Here is a 20,035-nt window from a genome sequence, read left to right as displayed (position 1 = left end):
AGTCTCAGTGTCAAAATCCAAAGGTGGACACTAATTTAGAAAGCAGATGCATAATAATATTTAATTGCACAGAAAGTTATTGCAAGAAGAACCCGATGACCTCCATGAAAAACCTGAGCAGGAAGGCTGGGTCATTAGTGAGTCTCATTCTGAATGCTACACATGAGAAAACAGGCACTTTATTGCTCCTGAAAAGCATCCAGTCATCATTTTTCTCAGGGCATCCTTGAGCTCCTGGTTCCTGAGGCTGTAGATGAGGGGGTTCAGTGCTGGAGGAACCACTGAGTACAGAACTGATAGTGCCAGATCCAGAGATGGAGAGGAGATGGAAGGGGGCTTCAGGTAGGCAAATGTGGCAGTGCTGACAAAGACGGACACCACGGCCAGGTGAGGGAGGCAGGTGGAAAAGGCTTTGTGCCGTCCCTGCTCCGAGGGGATCCTCAGCACAGCCCTGAAGATCTGCACATAGGAGAAAACAATGAAAACAAAACAACCGAACACTAAAGAGGCAGTAACCAGTAAAAGACCAAGTTCCCTGAGGTAGGATTTGGAGCACGAGAGCTTGAGAATCTGAGGAACCTCACAGAAGAACTGGCCCAGGGCATTGCCCTGGCACAGGGGCAGGGAAAATGTATTGGCTGTGTGCAGCAGAGCAATGAGAAACCCAGCGGCCCAGGCAGCTGCTGCCATGTGGGCACAAGCTCTGCTGCCCAGGAGGGTCCCGTAGTGCAGGGGTTTGCAGATGGCAACGTAGCGGTCGTAGCACATGATAGTGAGGAGGGAAAACTCTGCTGTGATGAGGAACATAAAGGAAAAGACCTGAGCCGTACATCCCATGTAGGAGATGGTTGTGGTGTCCCAGAGGGAATTGTGCATGGCTTTGGGGACAGTGGTGCAGATGCAGCCCAGGTCTGTGAGGGAGAGGTTGAGCAGGAAGAAGCCCATGGGGGTGTGCAGGTGGTGGTCGCAGGCTACGGTGCTGAGGATGAGGCTGTTGGCCAGGAGGGCAGCCAGAGAGATGCCCAGGAAGAGCCAGAAGTGCAGGAGCTGCAGCTCCCGCCTGTCTGTGACTGCCAGGAGGAGGAACTGGGTGAGGGAGCTGCTGTTGGACATGGGTTTCCCTTGCATATTAGCACTTGTCTGAGAAGAAAAAGGCAGTAACAAGTTATGATGGATGTCTCAGAAAAAACTCTATTCCAGTCCTCATGTAAACCCCTCAAATCAACTTTTCTCTCTCACAAAGAATCTGTGGCTGGTCCATTTTAGGAGCTCCATTGAGTGCTGGCTCAGAAAGCTCCAACGAGCAGAGGGCTCTGCTGATGCTCTGGAGGACTCAGTTCTGCTCTACAACAACAGATAAGTAGGAACTAGGAGTGATGTTTGATGAAATCCCCCCATGGTAATAAATACCTTCTCATCATTGTCACTCCCAATTCACCCCATTGCAGAGCAGAGATGTGGGCAGACTTTTTTGGGTTTTTTGCTTCCATTTGCCCCACCTGAGGAAGTGGAATTTCTAAGGCAGAAGTCCTTAGCACTTATACTTCTGTCTATGAGACACTGTGTGGGTCCTGTGAGACAAAGAGATCATCCCTTCCTGTAGTGTGGGGCAGACAGTCTGTCCATCAGCCCTGCTCTCAGCTGCCCAAGGCTGTCACCTCTCTGAGCTGCAGGGCAAAGGCACCCAGGTGTTCCCCTGAGGAGAAACTGGACCATACTGGGAGCTGGTGACTCCAGATCTGCAAACTCCTCATCCTGTCTCATCCCACCAAGGCAGATCTCAGCTCTGCCCTCCCAGCCAGGGGCACAGAGGGCTCATTCCAGCTGCCTGCACACACCTTCCAGCCCCACTGCCATGGCCTCAGTGCTGAGGGGCTGTGGGGAGCACAGAGCTGGAATGGGAAAGCTGTGCCCTTCAGGAAGGCAGCCTGAAGCACAGCAGGATCATTCAGGGAGAGAACTGCACGTCCTAAAGATGTTACATCCTGAATGGAGAGTCCTGCAGACTCTTTGTCCAGAGCTCCCACCTGAGCTGGGAACAAAGGCAGCATGAAGAGGAGGGGAAAGTGGAGACATATTCCCCCTCCTCTGGAGGCCCTACAGGGACACAGAGATGGGCAAAGGGAGTTTCCCCGCCTCGGGGTTCCACTTCCAGAAAGGTAACTCATGTCATTGACCCCCTGGCCATGGAGGGAAAGGCTCTGCTGTGTGGTGGAGGAGATCAGGGGCTTGTTCTGGGCAAGAAATCACCAGAGCAGGGGAGGGCCCAGAACTGCCCTGACCCCTTCCCAGGGCATTTCAGCAGCAGCTCCCTCTCAGTCTCTGCCTAGGGCTCTGCTGCCTGGAGCTGTCCCTGCCAGCAGCTGCTTCCCTGGGCCCAGGGCTGGGCCCTGCCAGTGCTGCCAGAGCCCATCCCAGCCCCGGGGGCTCAGCTGTGCCCTGCAGAGCCCTCCCAGCAGCACAGGGCACTGCCCGGAGTATCTCTGTCTGGGCAGGCTCTGCTGGCAAAGTCAGAGCAACCCTGAGGAGGCTGGAACAGTGGCATTGATGCTGCCTGTAAGGCACTATGTGCTGATCTCTGATACTGCCTGGTTTATTCACCTCTGAACAGAGCAGATTTGGAATTGCAGTGCTGCTCCCTGAAATGAGACATTAATTTGTCCTTCCCATTACTCACAAGATAAGCAAGAGTACAGAACTTGAAGAATGGGTCACCCCCTCTGAGGCAGCCCCTGCCTTTCTGAGCTCATTGAAAACTCTCCTGTGAAATCTCCTCTTGTGCTCTCCAGCTGTGAGTAGCCCTGACTCATGGAGCACCTTATCCACATAAGGACTCAGCCCTCCAAGTCATTGTCCTTGCCCACAGCCCTTGTGCCCCAGCCCTGGGAGCAGCTCCCCGGGCCGGCTGAGAGCTGCCCCTGGCAGGCAGCAGAGTCCCTGCCCAGCACAGCGCCCTGGGCTGCAGGACCCTGCTCTGCCCCACAGCCCTGGCCACCCCTGGCTGCACCCCCGGCTTCACAGCTCTTCCAAAGTGCCCCAAAACAGCCCCCTGCTTACCCATCCCATCAGCTGGGGCTGGGCCAGCTTTAGGAGATGCCTTCAGGAGCTGCCCCTGCCCTGCCCTGCAGCCACAGACTCACCATGTGCAGCCCTGCCAAGATTCCTCCTGCAGGGAGCTCTCAGCCATCCTGCCAGTGCTGAGCCCCTGGAAGCTCTGTGTGTGCCCTGCTGGTGTCCCTGAGCTGCCCTGGCAGTGCCCTGAGCCCTGCTGGGCTGTGCAGAGGAGCTGCTCACCAGCAGAGCTGTCTCTTTGAAGCTCTTCTTGCTTGCCAGGAGCTCCCTGTGTGCCAGGAGCCCGGCCCAGCTCAGCAGCACAGCAAGAGCCCCAGGCATTTCATGACCCCCGAGGGGGTTTGGCGTTGTTTACATGAGACTCAGTCCCTGAGAGGAAGTTCAAACAACTTCTCAACAAGTCAAAGTGAGATTGAAACACAAAAGTTTCTTGTAGTGCTAATGAGTCTCACTGAGGGACACAACTGAGAACATGTCCCCAGGTTCCAGTTAGAGCAGAAATCTGCAGACAGTGATGACAAGGATGGACAAGCAAGGGAAAGGTGGCTCTGATGCTGAATAAACCTTGACTTCTTTCCTTAATCCAAAGGGCCAAGTCCTGACCCCCAGCCCCTGGGAAGGCAGATCCTGTCCCTGACTCATTCCTCAGGGCTCTTGCTGGGGCACTGGGATGTGGGATGTGCAATGCCAAGGGCAGGACCATGGGGTGGCACCTGCCAGGCTGCTGAGCAGGTACAAGGAGGCCATGAGGGCCCAGGGCTGCAAGGGCCACTTGTCTCCTCCTGGCATCAGGGCCACAGACAGCAGCCATGGCCAAAGGCCTGCAGAAGGTGGCTCTGTCAGGGCCTTTCAGCTTCTCCCCATCCCTCTCTCCTCTCCAGCCCAGGCTGTCCTACGGTGTCCATGCCCTGCCCCTTTCCCTGCAGGCTGTCGTCATCCCCCCGGCTGCCCCACCTGGCTGGCACCTTCCTGCACTGACATCTCTGCGTCCTCCCTGGCTCTTCCTGCACACACAAAGCCTTGGGCTCATCCAGACTCTTTCTGGGTGATGTGTTGCACCACAGCACTGCCCTTGGAGTGAAATTCTTTCTCCTCATGCCAGCCTGGACCTCCCCAGCTGCACTTGGCATTAATTCTTTCTTTCTCGTGCTGTTTTCTGCTACGACAAAAGCATCCACCCTCTCTGAAGCGACTCTTCAAGCACTCCCAGGGTTCTTCTCTGCTGTCCTCTGTCTGCACACCACTGAACCCACCACTCCTTTGCCCCTCTAGAGTGGTCATGTGTTTGAGACCTCCAAACCCCTTCCTGGGACATCTCTGAGCACTCTCCAAGGTTTCTGCAGATGAAAACATGGTCTAAGATAGTCACAGGGATACGTTTTACAAGGCCTGTAGTGGCAGAACATGGGGCAATGGCTTTGAACTGAACTAGGAGAGCTTTATATTCGATAAAATGAAGAAATACCAATGGGGCTGGCAAGAACTGCAAGAGAAGAGGATGTTCCCTCCCTGTATTTGTCCAAGGTCAGGAACTTAGAGCAGCCTGAACTAGTGAAAACTTGGACCACATGAGGTTTTATGTCCCTTCCAGCCAAACCATTCTGTGATTCTTTGAGTCCCAAACTCCTTCTCCAAAGAATTTCTGTTGCTAGGATATGAATTACCATGTTTTTGGAGAAGCCATTGTAAACCCAAAAGGTAAAAGATCAATTCAAATAAAGTTCCAACATCTCTGTGTGAAAGTTTCACCAAATGGGTCAATGGCAGAGCCTCCCAGGATGACCTTGCCAGTTGAAGATAGGGGATTCTGTTTGCGGTGTGAGTCTTATGATGGGCAACAAGAAAGCACATTTTGGGACTGGGAAGACTTGTGGTGGGATCTCTAGGGAAGAATCAAAGGAAGAGAAATGGTGGGATCACGGTATTTTGTGAAGTAATGGGTATGAGAAAAGAGAGAGAAAAGGGGATGAAAAAGCTGGTCATGTTAAACAGGAGGATGCTCAAGACACTTCCCAGGCCATGCCCTGGCACTGATCCCCACAGCCTGTTAAGTTTACAACGCACAAGGCGATGATCTGTTTGACATTCTGCACTAGGCATCACTCGGGTATGACGAACATCGCAAACATTTCTCTGTCGCACCAAAACATAGTCAATGAGGTGCCAATGCTTGGATCGAGGATGTGTCCAGGTTGTCTTCTATCTATACTATATTACCTAAGACTGTCTGTATTAGGGGGGTCTTTTCCAAATGAGTCTAGGGGCATCCTTCATCCTCCTCCTCCTCAGTCTCTCCCTCAAGCGACCTTGGAGGACAATTACCCAAATGCAGAACACCAATAAAACAGTTTCTACAAGAAGCTCTCTCTCCAAGGACGAGGTACCCGTTTATCAGTGCTTGTTTTCTCAAAACTTGTCAGGGAAAGAACAAAACTTTTCCAGTTGTCTGGGCCAAACACAGACCAAAAGTATCAACATAAATTCACCCTGGTACACATGGCAACCATCATACATTCCTGTTGCTACGGTCATTTACCATGGCAACCATCATACAGTCTTATTGCTATGGTCAGTTACCATGGCAACCATCATACATCCCCATAGCTATGGTCAGTTACCATGGAAAACATCATACTTCCCATTGCTGCACTCAGTTACCATGTCGACCATCACATTCCCATCACTACAGTTGGTTACCATGGAAACCACCATTCTTTCCACTGCTACGGTCAGTTACCATGGCAACGGGCATATATTCTCATTGCCACGGTCAGTTGCCACTGCAACCATGATACATTCCCGTTGCTACAGTTGATTACTATGGTAACAATCATATATTCCCATCGCTATGGTTGGTTACCATGGAAACCACAATACATTCCAATTGTTACAGTCAGTTACCATGGCAACCATCACACATTCCCATTGCTACGGTCAGTTACCATGGCAACCATCATACATTCCCATTCCTATAGTCAGTTACCAGGGCAACCATCATAATTTCCACTGCTACTGTCGGTTACTATGGCAACCATCATACATTCTCATTGCTACAAGTTGTTTACCATGGCAACAATCATACATTCCCATTGCTATAGTTTGTTACTGTGGCAACCAGCAGAATTCCCACTGCTACGGTAAGTTACCATGGCAACCATCATACATTCCCATTGCTACGGTCGGTTAACATGGTGTCATGGGTTAAGATTGGCCCCCCTGAGAGCCGGGAGTCAGGGGCTCAGAGGTGATTGGGTGCCAGGTCCTCTGGAGGGCCAATCACCGCTCATCTTGTTCGCTTCTGCTGAAAAATCATATATCCACAACCACCAGAAGTGGTTGGCAATCAGTCTGTGTCTGCTGCTGTGTGAGGGTGAGAAGGCCGAAGGGGTGGCAGGGCCTCCTCCTTCTTCCCCCTCTGAGGGGGGAGGGGAGGCCCTGCGGCCCATAACCCTGCCTAAGCCAGGGTTGGAGGCAGCATTTGGAGTGAGTGTTTGTGAGGGACACGACTCACAACACCTGAAGTAAGAGGGAGGGGGCCAGGCCCTCTTCCCCCCCACAGCTGGGCCGTGGGGCGCTTGGGACAGTGTATAGCTGGACCGAGCTGCCTGTGGCCAAGGCTAGGGGGCTTTTTTCCCTCTCACTATTTAGTGGTAGTGGATGCAAGGCTTAGTATTGAAACTGAGCCAAGAGACGGGCTGATAACGAAGCAACTCAGTGCCAGGGAGAAGAATCCCAGGCGAAATTGGAGATGGGCCAGAGAAAGCCTTGGGATTTACCCTACAGAGGTTTGACCGGGGGCAGCCGAAAACTGACTCGGAGGATGCTTGATAAGCTGACTACATTACAGCAGCCTACGAACTGAGATATGAGAGAGAGATCACACAGCAGAAATGACACAGAACCAAGGAGGACGGACTCAAAGCTATCTTCTTGGATTTCATGAGGAAGAAAGGACTTCGGGAAACAGCTGGAGGTTGGTGGGGGGGAGCGTTCAGGAGGCCCAAAAACTCCCATGAGAGAGAGACTGGTATCTATCTGCCTGAAGAGATTTTTCCTGGACTGCATTGAGGGAGAAAACTTAAAGGGACTGATAGAAATGTACAATAATATATATATATCTGCTTTTAGCTTGTATAGTATTTATTTGTGTAAAATAAATGTAAATACTTCCCCTTTCCCTAATAGAAGCCTCTTGCCTGAAAGTTTTCTCTTCGGTGCTGAGATAAATGGTGGGAAGGGATGGGGGAGCCTGAAAATAGGATTTTGGATTTCTGTGGTAGCTCAAACTGCCACACATGGAAACCATCACACATTTCCATTGCTATGGTTGGTTACCATGGCAACCATCATACATTCCCATTGCTACGGTCAGTTCCATAGCAACAATCACACAGTCCCATTGCTATGGTCAGTTACCATGGCAACCATCATTCTTCCCACTGGTACAGTCAGTTACCATGGCAACAAGAATACAGTCCTGTTTCTGTGGTCAGTTACCATAGCAACCAGCATACATTCTCATTGCCACAATTAGTTCCCATGGCAACCATCATACATTCAAATTGCTATGGTTGGTTACCATGGTAACCATCACACATTCCCATTGCCATGTTGGTTACCATGGCAACCAGCATACTTTTCACCGGTATGGTCGGTTACCATGGCAAGCATCATACATTCCAATTACTACTGTCAGTCACCACGGCAACCATCAAACTTCCCACTGCTATGGTCAGTTACAATGGCAAGCAGCATACTTCCCACTGCTAGTTGGTTACCATGGCAACCAGGACACATTCCCGCTTCTACGGTCAGTTTCCATGGCAACCATCATACATTCCTGCTGCTATAGTCAGTTACCATGGCAACCATAATAATTCCCATTGCTATGGTCGGTTACTATGGCAACCTCTTGGTTCCTCTTGGACAGAAGCAGATGCAGATGAGCCTCCCTGTTGTCCACCAACCTGCCAGCTGTGCTCTAAAGGCCTGTGTCCCAAGGGCTGTCTTGACCAAGACCCTGCACAAACCTCTGGGACTCTTTGCATCATGAAGGGGTGCCTTTCCACTGAATTCCAGGGTTATCAAAGACAACTTCAATGGGCTCTTTGTCTCACTCCACAATGTCACCCAAACCAGTCTCTCCTCTGACCCTCACCCACTAAAGTTCACCCAACCTGTTCATCCCCTCCACAGGTCCAAGAAGCTCCTTCCCACTGAGGACACCTCTCTCCTGCTCTTTCTTTCCTCTGTCTCCTTGGCCTTCTCTCCCAACCCATCACACCACCAAAACCTGGGAACTGTCTCAGCAGGCCTGGGCTGTTATTGCCTCCAAGTGGAAGGAAGAGAGACTTGGGGCTGCAGCTCCTCCTGCCTGTGCCCCACACGCAGGGCATTGGGGCCTGTCTGGCTGCAGCCCCACAGCAGGGGCACTGGGGGTAAGAACAGACTTGCAGTGGGGAAAGCTGCTCTGAAAGCCCCAAGAGCTGGGGTGTGCAGAGGCTTTGCTGACAATGGCCTTGGGGGTGGACGTGCTGGGACTCAGGCCCAGGGGGAAAATCACAGGCCTGATCCCTGAGGAGATCAGCACATGCTGCTGAAATGCTGGGGGAGAGCAGAGCCAGCAGAGGGAGGAAACAAGTGTGGACAGCCTGGGCTGATGTGCTTTGGACTCGTGCCTGGCCGGGCCTTGGCTGGGCAGAGAAGGGACAGCCTTTGTGTCCCTGCAGGGCTGGGATTCACTCCCTGCCCCAAAGGCACCCAATGTGTCTGAGAAGCCCTGGGTGGTGCCTGTCCCACAACTGCTGGGAATGGGGACGGGCTTCCTGCACAGGCCCTGTGCTGTCCATGGCAGCTGCTGCACTTGTGCTGCAGAGCCCTGGCACCTCCCCTGGCACTACAGGCCCCTCTTTGCTTATTCAATCCAGGCTCAGCTGCCCTGAATTAGGTTCAGCATTGAAGGAATGTCCAGGAGACAACTGCCATTGTACTCTGAGCACATGTAGAAAATACCCTGATAAAGAACAGGAGAGAGACCTCTCTCCCTGTGCCACCTGACTCCATTTGGTCACCTGAACACCTCTGTGGGCTGCCCTGGACAGAAGGAACAGTGACAGGTTCCCCTGTCCTACATGTGGGCACCTTCTGCCACTGAAGTTGGCCAAAGCAATGTCCCAGCAGCCTCCAAGGAGATCCCACAGCTGCTGCCCTGTCCCTAGGAACTGCTCCATTGGAGCCTGCAGTTCCCAGCAGGAATCTCAGTCACCTCTGGCCCCTCAGAAGGAACCAGGGCTTTGTGTGCCAGCAGGTCACTCCTGGCTTTGGTCTTCCTTCATTCCCATGGTAGCTGGGACAAGGAGTCACCTGCAGGTGCCTGTTTTGGGCCCACTGAAGTGGGGCAGGAGGAATCCCAGCCCATGGGGGTTGTGGAGGGAGCTGAGTGTCCTTCTGGCCCCAGCTCTGCAGAGCCACAAGGAGACACCTCTGTTGACTCAGCTGAGGCCCTTCTCTCAGTACAGGTGAAGGAGATCCCTCCTGGGCACTGTCTGGGTTTCCTGTCTAATGATGGGACATGAAAAGGGGACTCTTGGACTTAACTCTGTGTCTGTTTGGAGAAATGACAGTGTCTGTGCCCAGCTGAGAGAAGGAACATCATGATTTCCTTCAGCTGTGTGCCAGCAGGTTCCCCTGGAGCCCCAGGGACAGCTGGAGGGAGCCCAGAGGGGCAGAGCAAGGGCTGCCTGGGGCTGTTGCTGTGCTGCTGAGCTGGGCCGGGCTCCTGGCACACAGGGAGCTCCTGGCAAGCAAGAAGAGCTTCAAAGACACAGCTCTGCTGGTGAGCAGCTCCCCTGCACAGCGCAGCAGGGCTGAGGGCACTGTCTGCAGCACCCAGGGCACAGGAGAGAAGGCAGAGAGATGAGAGGCAGCCTGGGCTGGGAGGTGACTGAGCTCTCACTACACGAGAAACCTTCCCAGGATTTGAAGGAAGAATTCTCTGGCTGTAGGAAAGTTCAACTTGCCTTCCTGGAGGTATCTCCTAAAGCTGGCACATCCCACAGCTTCTAGGATCTTTCAGCAGGACTCTCCCAGGTGCTGCAGTGCAGAGGAAGTGGCCATATGGCAGAGCAGGGCAGGAGCTGCAGGCAGCCAGGGCAGAGAGGAGAAGGGAGCAGGAGGTTCAAGGGATCCTGGGGTGGGAGGACAGGGCAGAGCTGCTCAGGGGAGGAACCTTGCCAGCCCTTTGCCACGCTCAGGCTCTGGCTGCAGAGCAGTGCAGGTGAGTTCCTGCAAGTGCCTCTCCCAGCTGCCAAATGCCAGCAGTGGCAGGAGCTGTCAGGATGGCTCTGCTGGATTTCCTGGGGTGCAGCAGGAGAAGCTGCTGCAGAGCAGGACTTGCTGCTGCCCCCTCAGAGGCCCAGGGCAAGAAGGTTCCCTGTGCCAGGGCTGGCTGTGGGCTGGGAAGGTGGGGGTGCAGCCAGGGGTGCCCAGGGCTGTGGTGCAGAGCAGGGTCCTGCCCCCAGGGCTCTGTGTGCTGGGGCAGGGACTCTGCTGCCTGCCAGGGGCAGCTCTCAGCCCGGCCAAGGAGCTGCCACGGGGCTGGGGGAGAAGGGCTGTGGGGAAGGAACAACTCCTGGCAGGGCAGAGCAGGGCAGAGTCCTTCTGATCTCCACAGTGTGCTGCAGGGATGAGGGCTGGTCACAGCTCCAGATCAAAGCAGGACATTTCCCAGAAGGTATTTGCAAGAGGGACAGACAGACAGGGGGTACCTTAAAGAGAAAGAACCACTTCTTTCAGTGGGTTGTCTGGGTGCTGACTGCGACAGAGAAATTAATCTCTGAGCACAGGAGGAGACACTGAAACTTGAACTCTGTTAGATTAGAGGGGATAGGACCTGAGAGTATTAGACATCAAAACTGTCTTATAGGCAGCAGCAGTGTCACTTTTCCAGCCTCCTCAGGGTTACTCTGACATTGCCATCAGAGCCTGCCCAGGCAGAGATGCCCCTGGGCAGTGCCCTGTGCTGCTGGGAGGGCTCTGCAGGGCAGAGCTGAGCCCCCAGGGCTGGGATGGGCTCTGGCAGCACTGGCAGGGCCCAGCTCTGGGCCTAGGGAAGCAGCTGCTGGCAGGGACAGCTCCAGGCAGCAGAGCCCTGGGCAGGGAGTGGGGGGAAAGTGCCCCCAAGGCCTGGGGGAGGGGGTGTTCAGGCAGTTCTGGGGGCCCTTCCCTGCAGCTCTGCTGGGCGCTGTGTGCTGGGCCATAGAAATGAGGATTCCTGCAGTGGAAAAGAACCTTCCCCAGATGTGATGGTAAAAATAGAAAACACAGGCAAAATTATTCTAAGCTCAGACTAAGCTTCTGCTCTGCAGCCCCAGCTCTTCTGAGTCATGGGTGTAGAGACGGAACTTTTTATTCAAGGTCTGTTACATCTGACATTCCTTGTGTGTGTGAGAGCTATACCAAAAAAGTTCCATGTTTCATTGAGCAGAGCAAAACTGATTCCTTGGCAGTGCATTTAGTGACATTTGACACATCGATCTCTTTTAAAAATGGAGTGGCTTTTTCACAGAGGTCTGTCTTAACTGTTCCCTGTCCTTTCCTTTTTTGAACAGATGCTGTGCTAAGAATCAGCAAATGCCCAACAACAGCTCCCTCACCCAGTTCCTCCTCCTGGCATTCGCAGACAGGCGGGAGCTGCAGCTCCTGCACTTCTGGCTCTTCCTGGGCATATCTCTGGCTGCCCTCCTGGCCAACGGCCTCATCCTCAGCGCCGTAGCCTGCGACCACCACCTGCACACCCCCATGGGCTTCTTCCTGCTCAACCTCTCCCTCACAGACCTGGGCTGCATCTGCACCACTGTCCCCAAAGCCATGCACAATTCCCTCCATAACACCACAACCATCTCCTACATGGGATGTGTTACACAGGCCTTTCTGCTTGTCTTCTTTCTTGCAACAGAATATTCCCTCCTCACCATCATGTGCTATGACCGCTACGTTGCCATCTGCAAACCCCTGCACTATGGGACCCTCCTGGGCAGCAGAGCTTGTGCCCACATGGCAACAGCTGCCTGGGCCGATGGCTTTCTGTATTCTCTGCTGCACACAGCCAATACATTTTCCCTGCCTCTGTGCCAGGGCAATGCCCTGGGCCAGTTATTCTGTGAAATCCCACACATCCTCAAGCTCTCCTGCTCACACTCAGGGTACCTCAGGGAAGTTGGGCTTATTGTGCTTAGTGCCTGTTTAGTGTTTGGTTGTTTTGTTTTCATTGTTTTCTCCTATGTGCAGATCTTCAGGGCTGTGCTGAGGATCCCCTCTGAGCAGGGACGGCATAAAGCCTTTTCCACGTGCCTCCCTCACCTGGCTGTGGTCTCCCTCTTTGTCAGCACTGACGTGTTTTCCTACCTGAAGCCCCACTCCATCTTCTCACCATCCCTGAATCTGATTGTGTCAGTTCTGTACTCAGTGGTTCCTCCAGCACTGAACCCCCTCATCTACAGCCTCAGGAATCAGGAGCTCAAGGATGCCCTGAGAAAAATGATGACTGGATGCTCTTCATCAGCAATAATGTGCCTGTTTTCTGGTTCATAGCATTCAGAATGGGACTCCTTAATGGCCCAGCCTTCCTGCTCAGCTTGGTCGTGGAGGTCATCGGGTTGTTCTTGCAATAGTTTTCTGTGCAATGAAATATTATTATCCATCTGCCTTCTAAGGTAGTGTCCACTCATTGAATTTGACCCAGAGATGTAAAAATGATGAATTGTGCTCTCTGAGTATTTGGACCCTGCAGTGCCTTCTTTGTCCAAGACCCTTCTTCTCAGATGTTCCTAAAGGACAGCACACTGCAGGACAGGGTGTATTTGCAAACGGAGAGGGGACAATAATCCCAGCCCAGCAGCACTGCCAGGGAGCAGCAGGGCTTGGTCTTTCCAGAGCTGCTCTCTTGCCACTTCCACACTGTCCTCCTGAGCCCCTTTCTCGCTGTAAGGCCTGAGTGCTCTCTGAGCACAGTCCTTGGGGCTGGAAGCCCTTGGAGCACAGGCAGGGACAGGCCTTGGGAACTTGTGAAGCAGAGCTGGGCTTCCTTACAGCATCTCCAGGATGCTGTGGGATCTTCTGAGGCCACTCCATGTACTGGGTCACTCCTTCTGTGACCTTGCTCCAGGGCTGCAACTCTCCTGCAGTGACACCATGACACTCCTGCTCTCTGCTTTCCAGGTTTCGTTTTTAGATCCAGTCTTCCCCTCCTGCTCACAGGGACATCCTGTGAGTGCTTCAGAGCTGCCATCCTGGGGCAGCTCCTGCCCAGTGTGGGCAGGCACAAGGTCTCTCCACCTGCTCCTCTCACCTCCCCAGGGCCACTGTTTTCTGCAGCCTCCTCCTCCTTGCCCAGCACAGCCCTCCTGGCACAGTTGGACACAGCCCTTGTTCTACACCCTCCTCAGGCACCTGCCCAACCCCCTCAGCTCCAACCTGATGGTCAGAAAACTTCAGGGCAGGGAGGCACCTGGGAAAATGCTCAGGACACCCATGAACTGCAGGGAGAGACCACTGGAGTGGTGTGTCTGTAGGGAGAAATCACTGCTGCCTCCCTTCTAAATCATCCTCAGGACCTGGACAAGCCTGGATTTTGTTTTGTTTCCATGAGGCCCTGCAGTGTCAAAATGGCCCCTTGATTCCATGGGGCTGCACAGTGTCCATAGGTTCCATTTTCCATGAGTTTCCCCAGTGTCACAATGGCCCCTTGGTTCTGTAGGGTTCCCCAGTGTCCCAAGGTCCATTTGGCTCCAAAAAGGCCCTATAGTGTCGCAGTGGCCCCTTGATTTTATGAGGTTCCACTGTGTTCCAGGGTTTCCTTGTCTCCATGAGGCACCAATGTGACACAATGGCTCCCTGGTTCCATGAGGTTCCAAAAGGTTTCAGGGTTCCTTTTGTTCCATGAGGCTGCAAATATTAAATGGTCCCGGTCCCCTGGTTCTACAAGATTTCACAGTGTCCCTGTGTTCCTTTCTTTCCATGAGGCCCTGCAGTGCTACAATGGCCCCTTGATTCCATGAGGTTGCACAGTGTCATCACAGAGCTGAGCCCAACCAGATGAAAGTTTGGGGGAGATTAGGAGGAACTGGGACAAAAAGGATTGGATATATGGGGAAGGAAAGAGGGACTTGACCAACAGAGAGGAAAGATTTTAATGAGGTAAAACCAGGTTCAGGGAATGCTGAGGGTGCTGAAACACTGACTGTGCAAACATTCCTGATGGACCTTTATGCACTTTGTAACCTCAAGCCCCAACAGTACCCAAAAGTGGTGCCCCTCCCATGGAAAGGAATCCACTGCTCTAATTCCAAGCCAGAAAAAGCCCAAACCCAGAACTCCAGACTCTTATTTGTCCTCCAGTGCCCACCCCAATCCCAAACCTGTAGTACCAGTATGAAAAGCCAAATTTTAATCCTAACCCAGCCCAAAACCCTCTTCCCCTAATCATGAACCAGACACTGCCAGCAGAACAACAAACCTTCCAAAGTTCTGCCTAATCCCCACCCTGAGCTCTAAACCCCAAGCCCTGACCATGAACCACCCCCACAGTCCTTGGGAGCAGGGCAAGGCCCTGCAGGGCCCAGAGCAGGCCCAGGGGGTTGGCAGAGGAATGGGAGGTGACCTGGATCTGCTCAGCTCTGCAGTGACCCCCAGGAGAAGAACCTGGGCTCTGGGAGGGATGTCCTGTGGCACAGGGGCTCAGGATCCAAGGTAATAAGGACAAGTGCACATGGCAACAGCCAGAGCTGGTGCAGAGACATCAGGGAGGGTCTAGAAATGCTGCTGGGAGGGGGGTGGCAAAGCAGGAGGGGTGTGTGCAGCCTGCAAGGCCAGAGCAGCAGCAGGGCCAGGGCAGGACAGCCTGCAGGAGAGATGGCCAAGGGCTCTGGCAGGGCTGCAAGGCCCAAAGGCACCCAGGCCTTTGTCCTCTTGCCTCTGGCAGCTGCCTCTGCCACTCAGGCCACCACAAGCAACTTGCCTGGCAGGTTCTGGACTTGGTTTCTGCCTCGCCCCTCCCTCAGCAGCCTGGCAGGGGTTGCCCAGTTTTGGGCCTTTGTTGTTCCTCCCCCTCCCATCCCACTGCCCCCAAACAGCCCTGAGCCAGCCGGGAGGGACAGGATCTGCTGGGCCAGGGCCTGGGGCTCAGGCCTTGGCCTTTGTGCTCCACAAAACCAAGGCAGGCTTTGCTCAGCATTGCAGGGGCCTGCCCAGAGCCTTTGTCTGCCTGCACTCCTGGCCTCCAAGGAGCTGCTCCAAGGAGTCCCTGGGGAGGCTTTGTCAGTGCCTGCCCTCAGTGGGGCCCAGCAATGCTTCAAGGCACTTGGAGTTGGGCTTCTGACTTCTTTAGCAGCTGCTTCAATCTTCTCTCAGTACCTCAGCATCATGGGCTGGGCTGCAAACACACCGTGGGGCTCATTAAAATGCAGAAATCCCTCAGGATCTCTTTGTCTTCCTTTAATTGTCTTCAAGGCAATTTCAAAACAAGTCTTCAAAGTTTGTACTTTTTTTTTGTTTTAATTCAAGGATGGCTATTTTTTAGTTCAGAGAAGAGGTGATAGAGGTGTTCTCCAAGTGATCTTGATGCTGAGTGTCTCCTCAGGAGATCCACACTGACCCTGGATGATCAACCTTGCTCCTCACCCCCCAACCTCACCAGTTTTGACATGGCCAATCTTGGATTGACAGCTGATGCAACTCCATCAGTTGCATCATCCATGCAACTGTGGGATCCATTAAAACACTGAAAAACAAATTATTTCCCTTCCTTTCATTGTCTTCAAGTCTTCAAGACTCCTACAGCTAATTGGAGTTGTTTTGTAGTTTAGCTAAGGAGGAGGATTTTGAAGTGCAAGTCATGAAAAATATATATTTTTTGATGAAAGAGAATTATTTACACAAAGCTTTGGGATACAAGAGGGTCAGGGTGCAAAGGATTTGGATCCAAAGACAAAGGGGCAAAAGATGTTAGTAGAACTTAATAATTGACCAGTTGAACAGTTATCAAGTGATTCAATAGCCTTTGCTACAATTTTAACAGTGGCTGAATTATAGATTCACAACAATAACAACATTACCACCACAGTCAATTCACACCCACACCCAGGCAGAGATGTGTGGACACATCAATAGCTGGGTGTGGAAAGGTCCCTCTCCCAAATTCTCCTTGTTGTCAGGGAAACAGTCCCACAAATCCCACAGCTGGAGGAGTGTTTGTTGAGGGGGATCAGAATTGTCCTGGGCATCAGGGACGGTCTTTGGAGTGTTCCCGAGCTGGGAGAGGCTGCCAGAGGTGTCCCACTGAGAGGGAGGTGCTGGGGAGCTGCCAGGGCCTCCCTCAGCCCCGCTGGTTGTGGGCTCCCAAGGTGACTGGCTTGAGTTATCTGCTGAATTTCCATCCTCGTGTCAGGAATGACTGGAGTTTCCAAAATATTTGGGAATTGTAACCAAACTGTTCCATTTGGGCTGTGATTCAGGCAGGGAATGTTCCAAGGCTTTCATGGGATGACTGATTATCCTGTAATCTCCACGTATTCCACCGCAGATTGTTACCACCTTTATCATCCAGGAGCACCTGGTCCAGTCCAGGGACACTTCCCCACACCCCTGGTCCAGTCCAGGGGCTCTTCATTGCTCAGCTGGTTTGGTCAAGGCTTGTCAGGAGCTCCTGAGATCATCGACCAGGCCTGAGGACAATGGGGAGAGGATGCACCACCACAGAGGCTTCTAAGAAAAATGAGGAAAAACATTTTGTAGGGCCTAGATATAGTGTGATAGGACAAATGGTTTTAAACTAAAACAAGGCAGATTTGAAGTAGATATAACCAAGAATTTTTTACACTGAGAGTGGTGAAACACTGGCACAGATGCCAAGAGAGGTGATGCCTTATCCCTGTAAACATTTCAGGTCAGGTTGGACAGAGCTCTGAGCAACCTGATGTAAATGAACATGGCCTTGCTCATTACAGAGGATTTGGAATTGAAGAACTTCAAAGGTCCCTTCCTACCAAAACTCTTCCATCATTCTACTGGAGCCAAGGCAGACAAGGATCACACAGGTTTCAGACCCAGCTGAGCATCCCCTTTGATGGCCCATCTGGCAGCTCTGCTATAAAGCTGCTGCAAAGAACCTCCAGACCTTTAGGAGCTATAGGGCTTTGCTGCCTGGGGGGTCTCTGCCATTGTGGAGGGCCTGGAGGTTTTGGGTGACTCTGATCTGGAGGAAGGACAAGGTGCTGATGGAAATGTCCTTGGCTTTGGACATCCTGTGATCCAGGAGCACTGTGAAGGTCACTGGTCTGTTCCTTGGCTGCAGCATCAAAGGGATGGCTAAGGGTTATCAAGCATTGGAACAGAATGTCCAGGGAAGTGGTTGAGTCACCACAGAATCACAGAATTGTTATGGTTGGAAAAGACCTCTGAGATCATGGAGTGCAACCATTAACCCAACACTGGCATGTTCACCACTGAACCCTGTCCCCAAGTGCCACAGCTCAATGTTTTTGAACACTTCCAGGGATGGTGACTGTAAGACCACAGGTTTGCGCTACGAGCTCAGCAAATGGGTTTTACTTTTAAAAATAGAAAAGGCACCAAAAATTTCTGCCCTCCACATATTTGAAAAGGCCTTCAGTTCTTTTAATACCTTGAGAGAGACCACAAGGGAGAAGACACTGCACACGTTTTCTCAGGTGGTAAAAACCCACACTTTTAATGGCAAACTTTAGAAAATAAGGGAGCCTGGCAGAAAGTTATAAGGCAACATTCAAGGAGAAGAGAGCATTCAAAAGCACTGACTGATCACAAGCCAACCCATCCCAGTCAGCTGGATGGTTTATTGACAATGTGTCCCGAGGGGCGGCACCTCCGATGCCATAGAAACCCTTCCTCCTGGATTAGGAAACCTTTGGAATTCACGAGGTGTTCCAGTGGAGCATGAAAATGAACAGCAATTTTCCTAAAGCAAAGAAGCAAGGAGAACAAAGCAAGGCCCCAGCAGGTGCAGAGCAAAGGTCCCCCCATCCCTCTGTGCCCTGTGGCCGCTGAGGCGGCAGCACAGGCCCGAGGCGGTGCCGGGTCCCGGTGCAGCCGGGGCAGAGCGGCGGCTGCGCGAGCGGCAACCCCGGCGGTGAGTGCGGCAGCCCCGTGGCAGCGGCGGCTCCGGGCACAGACGCCGGCGGCAGCCGCTGTGGCGGCGGAGCAGCGACTCCGAGGCGCTGCAGGAGCGCTGGCTCCGCTTCCAGGCGCCGGCAGTGTCGGGAAGCCGGTGCCGGGCGGCTGCGGGGCAGCGCAGGCCAAAAGCGGCAGCGGCGGCAGCCTCGTGGCAGCGGCGGCTCCGGGCAGACACGGCCCCGCTCCAGCGCTGCCGCCTCAGCGGCGCTCAGGGGACGGCGCGGCGGCTCCGGGGGCAGCGGCCGGGGACTCCCTCTCGGGGCAGCCCCGGGCACCAAAGAGGACCAGGGCCCGGCGTGTTCTCAGCTTGGTTCTCTGCAGTTCTCATGGGATCTGAGCACAGGATGGGATGGGGAAATTGAGCTAAACCAGAACAGGAGCTCATGGAACCGAGTGGCCATTGGGACACTGCAGGGCCTCCTGGAATCCAGGGGTTGGTGGGACACTGGGGAGCCTCTTGGAACCAAGGGAACCCTGGGATGTTTTGGAACATCGTGGAATCAAAGGGCCATTGTGACACTGTGGGGGGGCCTCATGGAACCAAAGGAACCCTGAGAGTTTTTGCAACCTCATGGAATCAAGGGACCATTTCTGGCAGGATGCTCTGCTCTTATTATACCTAAAGAATAGTCAGAGAATGCAAACAATTCAAGCTCTCTGTGGTGAGTTCCTGCTGGTGTCAATGTGCTGTTTTTAATGTTGAATTATGCTAAATCCAAAATGCTTCATGAAACTTCAAACACACATCCTGCTTTCTGAAGCAAGATTTGGCAGATAAGCTTCTCCCTGGCCTGCAAATATATCACCCTTGATAACTATAGAAGCCCCCTCCAACTGTCATGTGGCAGATTCTTCCCCAGACTTCCTTGAAGTGTGTGGGAGCTTCTGCCATGAAGCAGGGACAGCTCTTCATGGTCACTGCCCAGGGGTTAAGTAAAAGAGAGAGAACTACCCCCTGTGGTTGTGGGGTGAGTTACCTCAATCTCTGCTTCAGGATTGTTTCTTTTTGCTGGCTTTAATCCAATTGCATTATTAGAACTACTGTAATAGGCTGCACTGTCCATTCTTACACTATAATGCTAGGAGTTTTTGGCTTTTATACTGTGCAGTAAATAACTCTCTTTAAAGTCTTTCATCTATTCACTTGTCTGATCAATTGTCTGTTCATTTGTCACAAAAAATAATTCATTTTGTAGAAATATTTCTGATTTGCCATCACTAAAACCTGCAGGACAAAGTGATTGAATCGCAGCTCTATAATTCCTTCAGTTGAAACCAAACTCTGAGCCTGAGATTGGATCCAGCCACAGCCAGGCTCCTCTCTGAGAAGGAATTTCGAAAGCAAGGGGGTCCTTTCTGCACCTCGTAGCTCAACGAGACGGCTTCTGCCATCAACTTTGTCTAAGCCTTCCACCCCCCCAGCCCCAAGCCGTGACACATGGGCATGTCTTGTCCATGCAGTGCAAACCTGGACTCCTGAGCTGGTCATTTGCTGTCCCTCCTTGGAGGGAAGAACAAGCCCAATGGCCTGGGGTGAGAGGCCAGTGCTGGGAGCGGCGCTGGCTGTGCCAGGGCACTGCTGGGTGCCCCCACCCTGAGCACTCCCACCCTTGTGCTGGTCACTGCTGTTTTCCTCTGCAGGGTGTTGTGTTGGGCACATCCTGGAGAGCAAAGTGGAAAGAAGGTTGAAGCTTTGAGGCCGTGCCCTAAGGAGATGGCCCTGCAGGATGGCAGTGCTGCTGCAGAGGTCAGCTCT

The 20,035-nt window shown here is 52.8% G+C and overlaps 2 protein-coding genes across 2 annotated transcripts; one reads left to right on the top strand and one right to left on the bottom strand.

Moving 5' to 3' along the window:
* Window positions 1-48: 48 nt before the first annotated feature.
* LOC113980784 (olfactory receptor 14J1-like) lies at window positions 49-1,113 on the bottom strand. The gene is given in 2 exon segments (XM_027708001.1): window positions 49-204; window positions 207-1,113. Coding segments are annotated over 2 exon segments (1,035 nt in total). The 3' UTR covers window positions 49-76.
* A 10,590-nt stretch (window positions 1,114-11,703) lies between these two features.
* LOC113980783 (olfactory receptor 14A16-like) lies at window positions 11,704-12,680 on the top strand. The gene has a single exon (XM_027708000.1). The coding sequence runs from the start codon at window positions 11,704-11,706 to the stop codon at window positions 12,661-12,663; it is 960 nt and encodes a 319-aa protein (XP_027563801.1). The 3' UTR covers window positions 12,664-12,680.
* The last annotated feature ends 7,355 nt before the right edge of the window (window positions 12,681-20,035 follow it).

Source organism: Neopelma chrysocephalum, unplaced genomic scaffold (assembly GCF_003984885.1).
Source record: "Neopelma chrysocephalum unplaced genomic scaffold, ASM398488v2 Primary Assembly neopelma1_95194, whole genome shotgun sequence".
NCBI classification, from domain to species: domain Eukaryota; kingdom Metazoa; phylum Chordata; class Aves; order Passeriformes; family Pipridae; genus Neopelma; species Neopelma chrysocephalum.
Note: the sequence above shows the minus strand (reverse complement) of the source record. Positions and strands in the feature narration are given on the sequence as shown.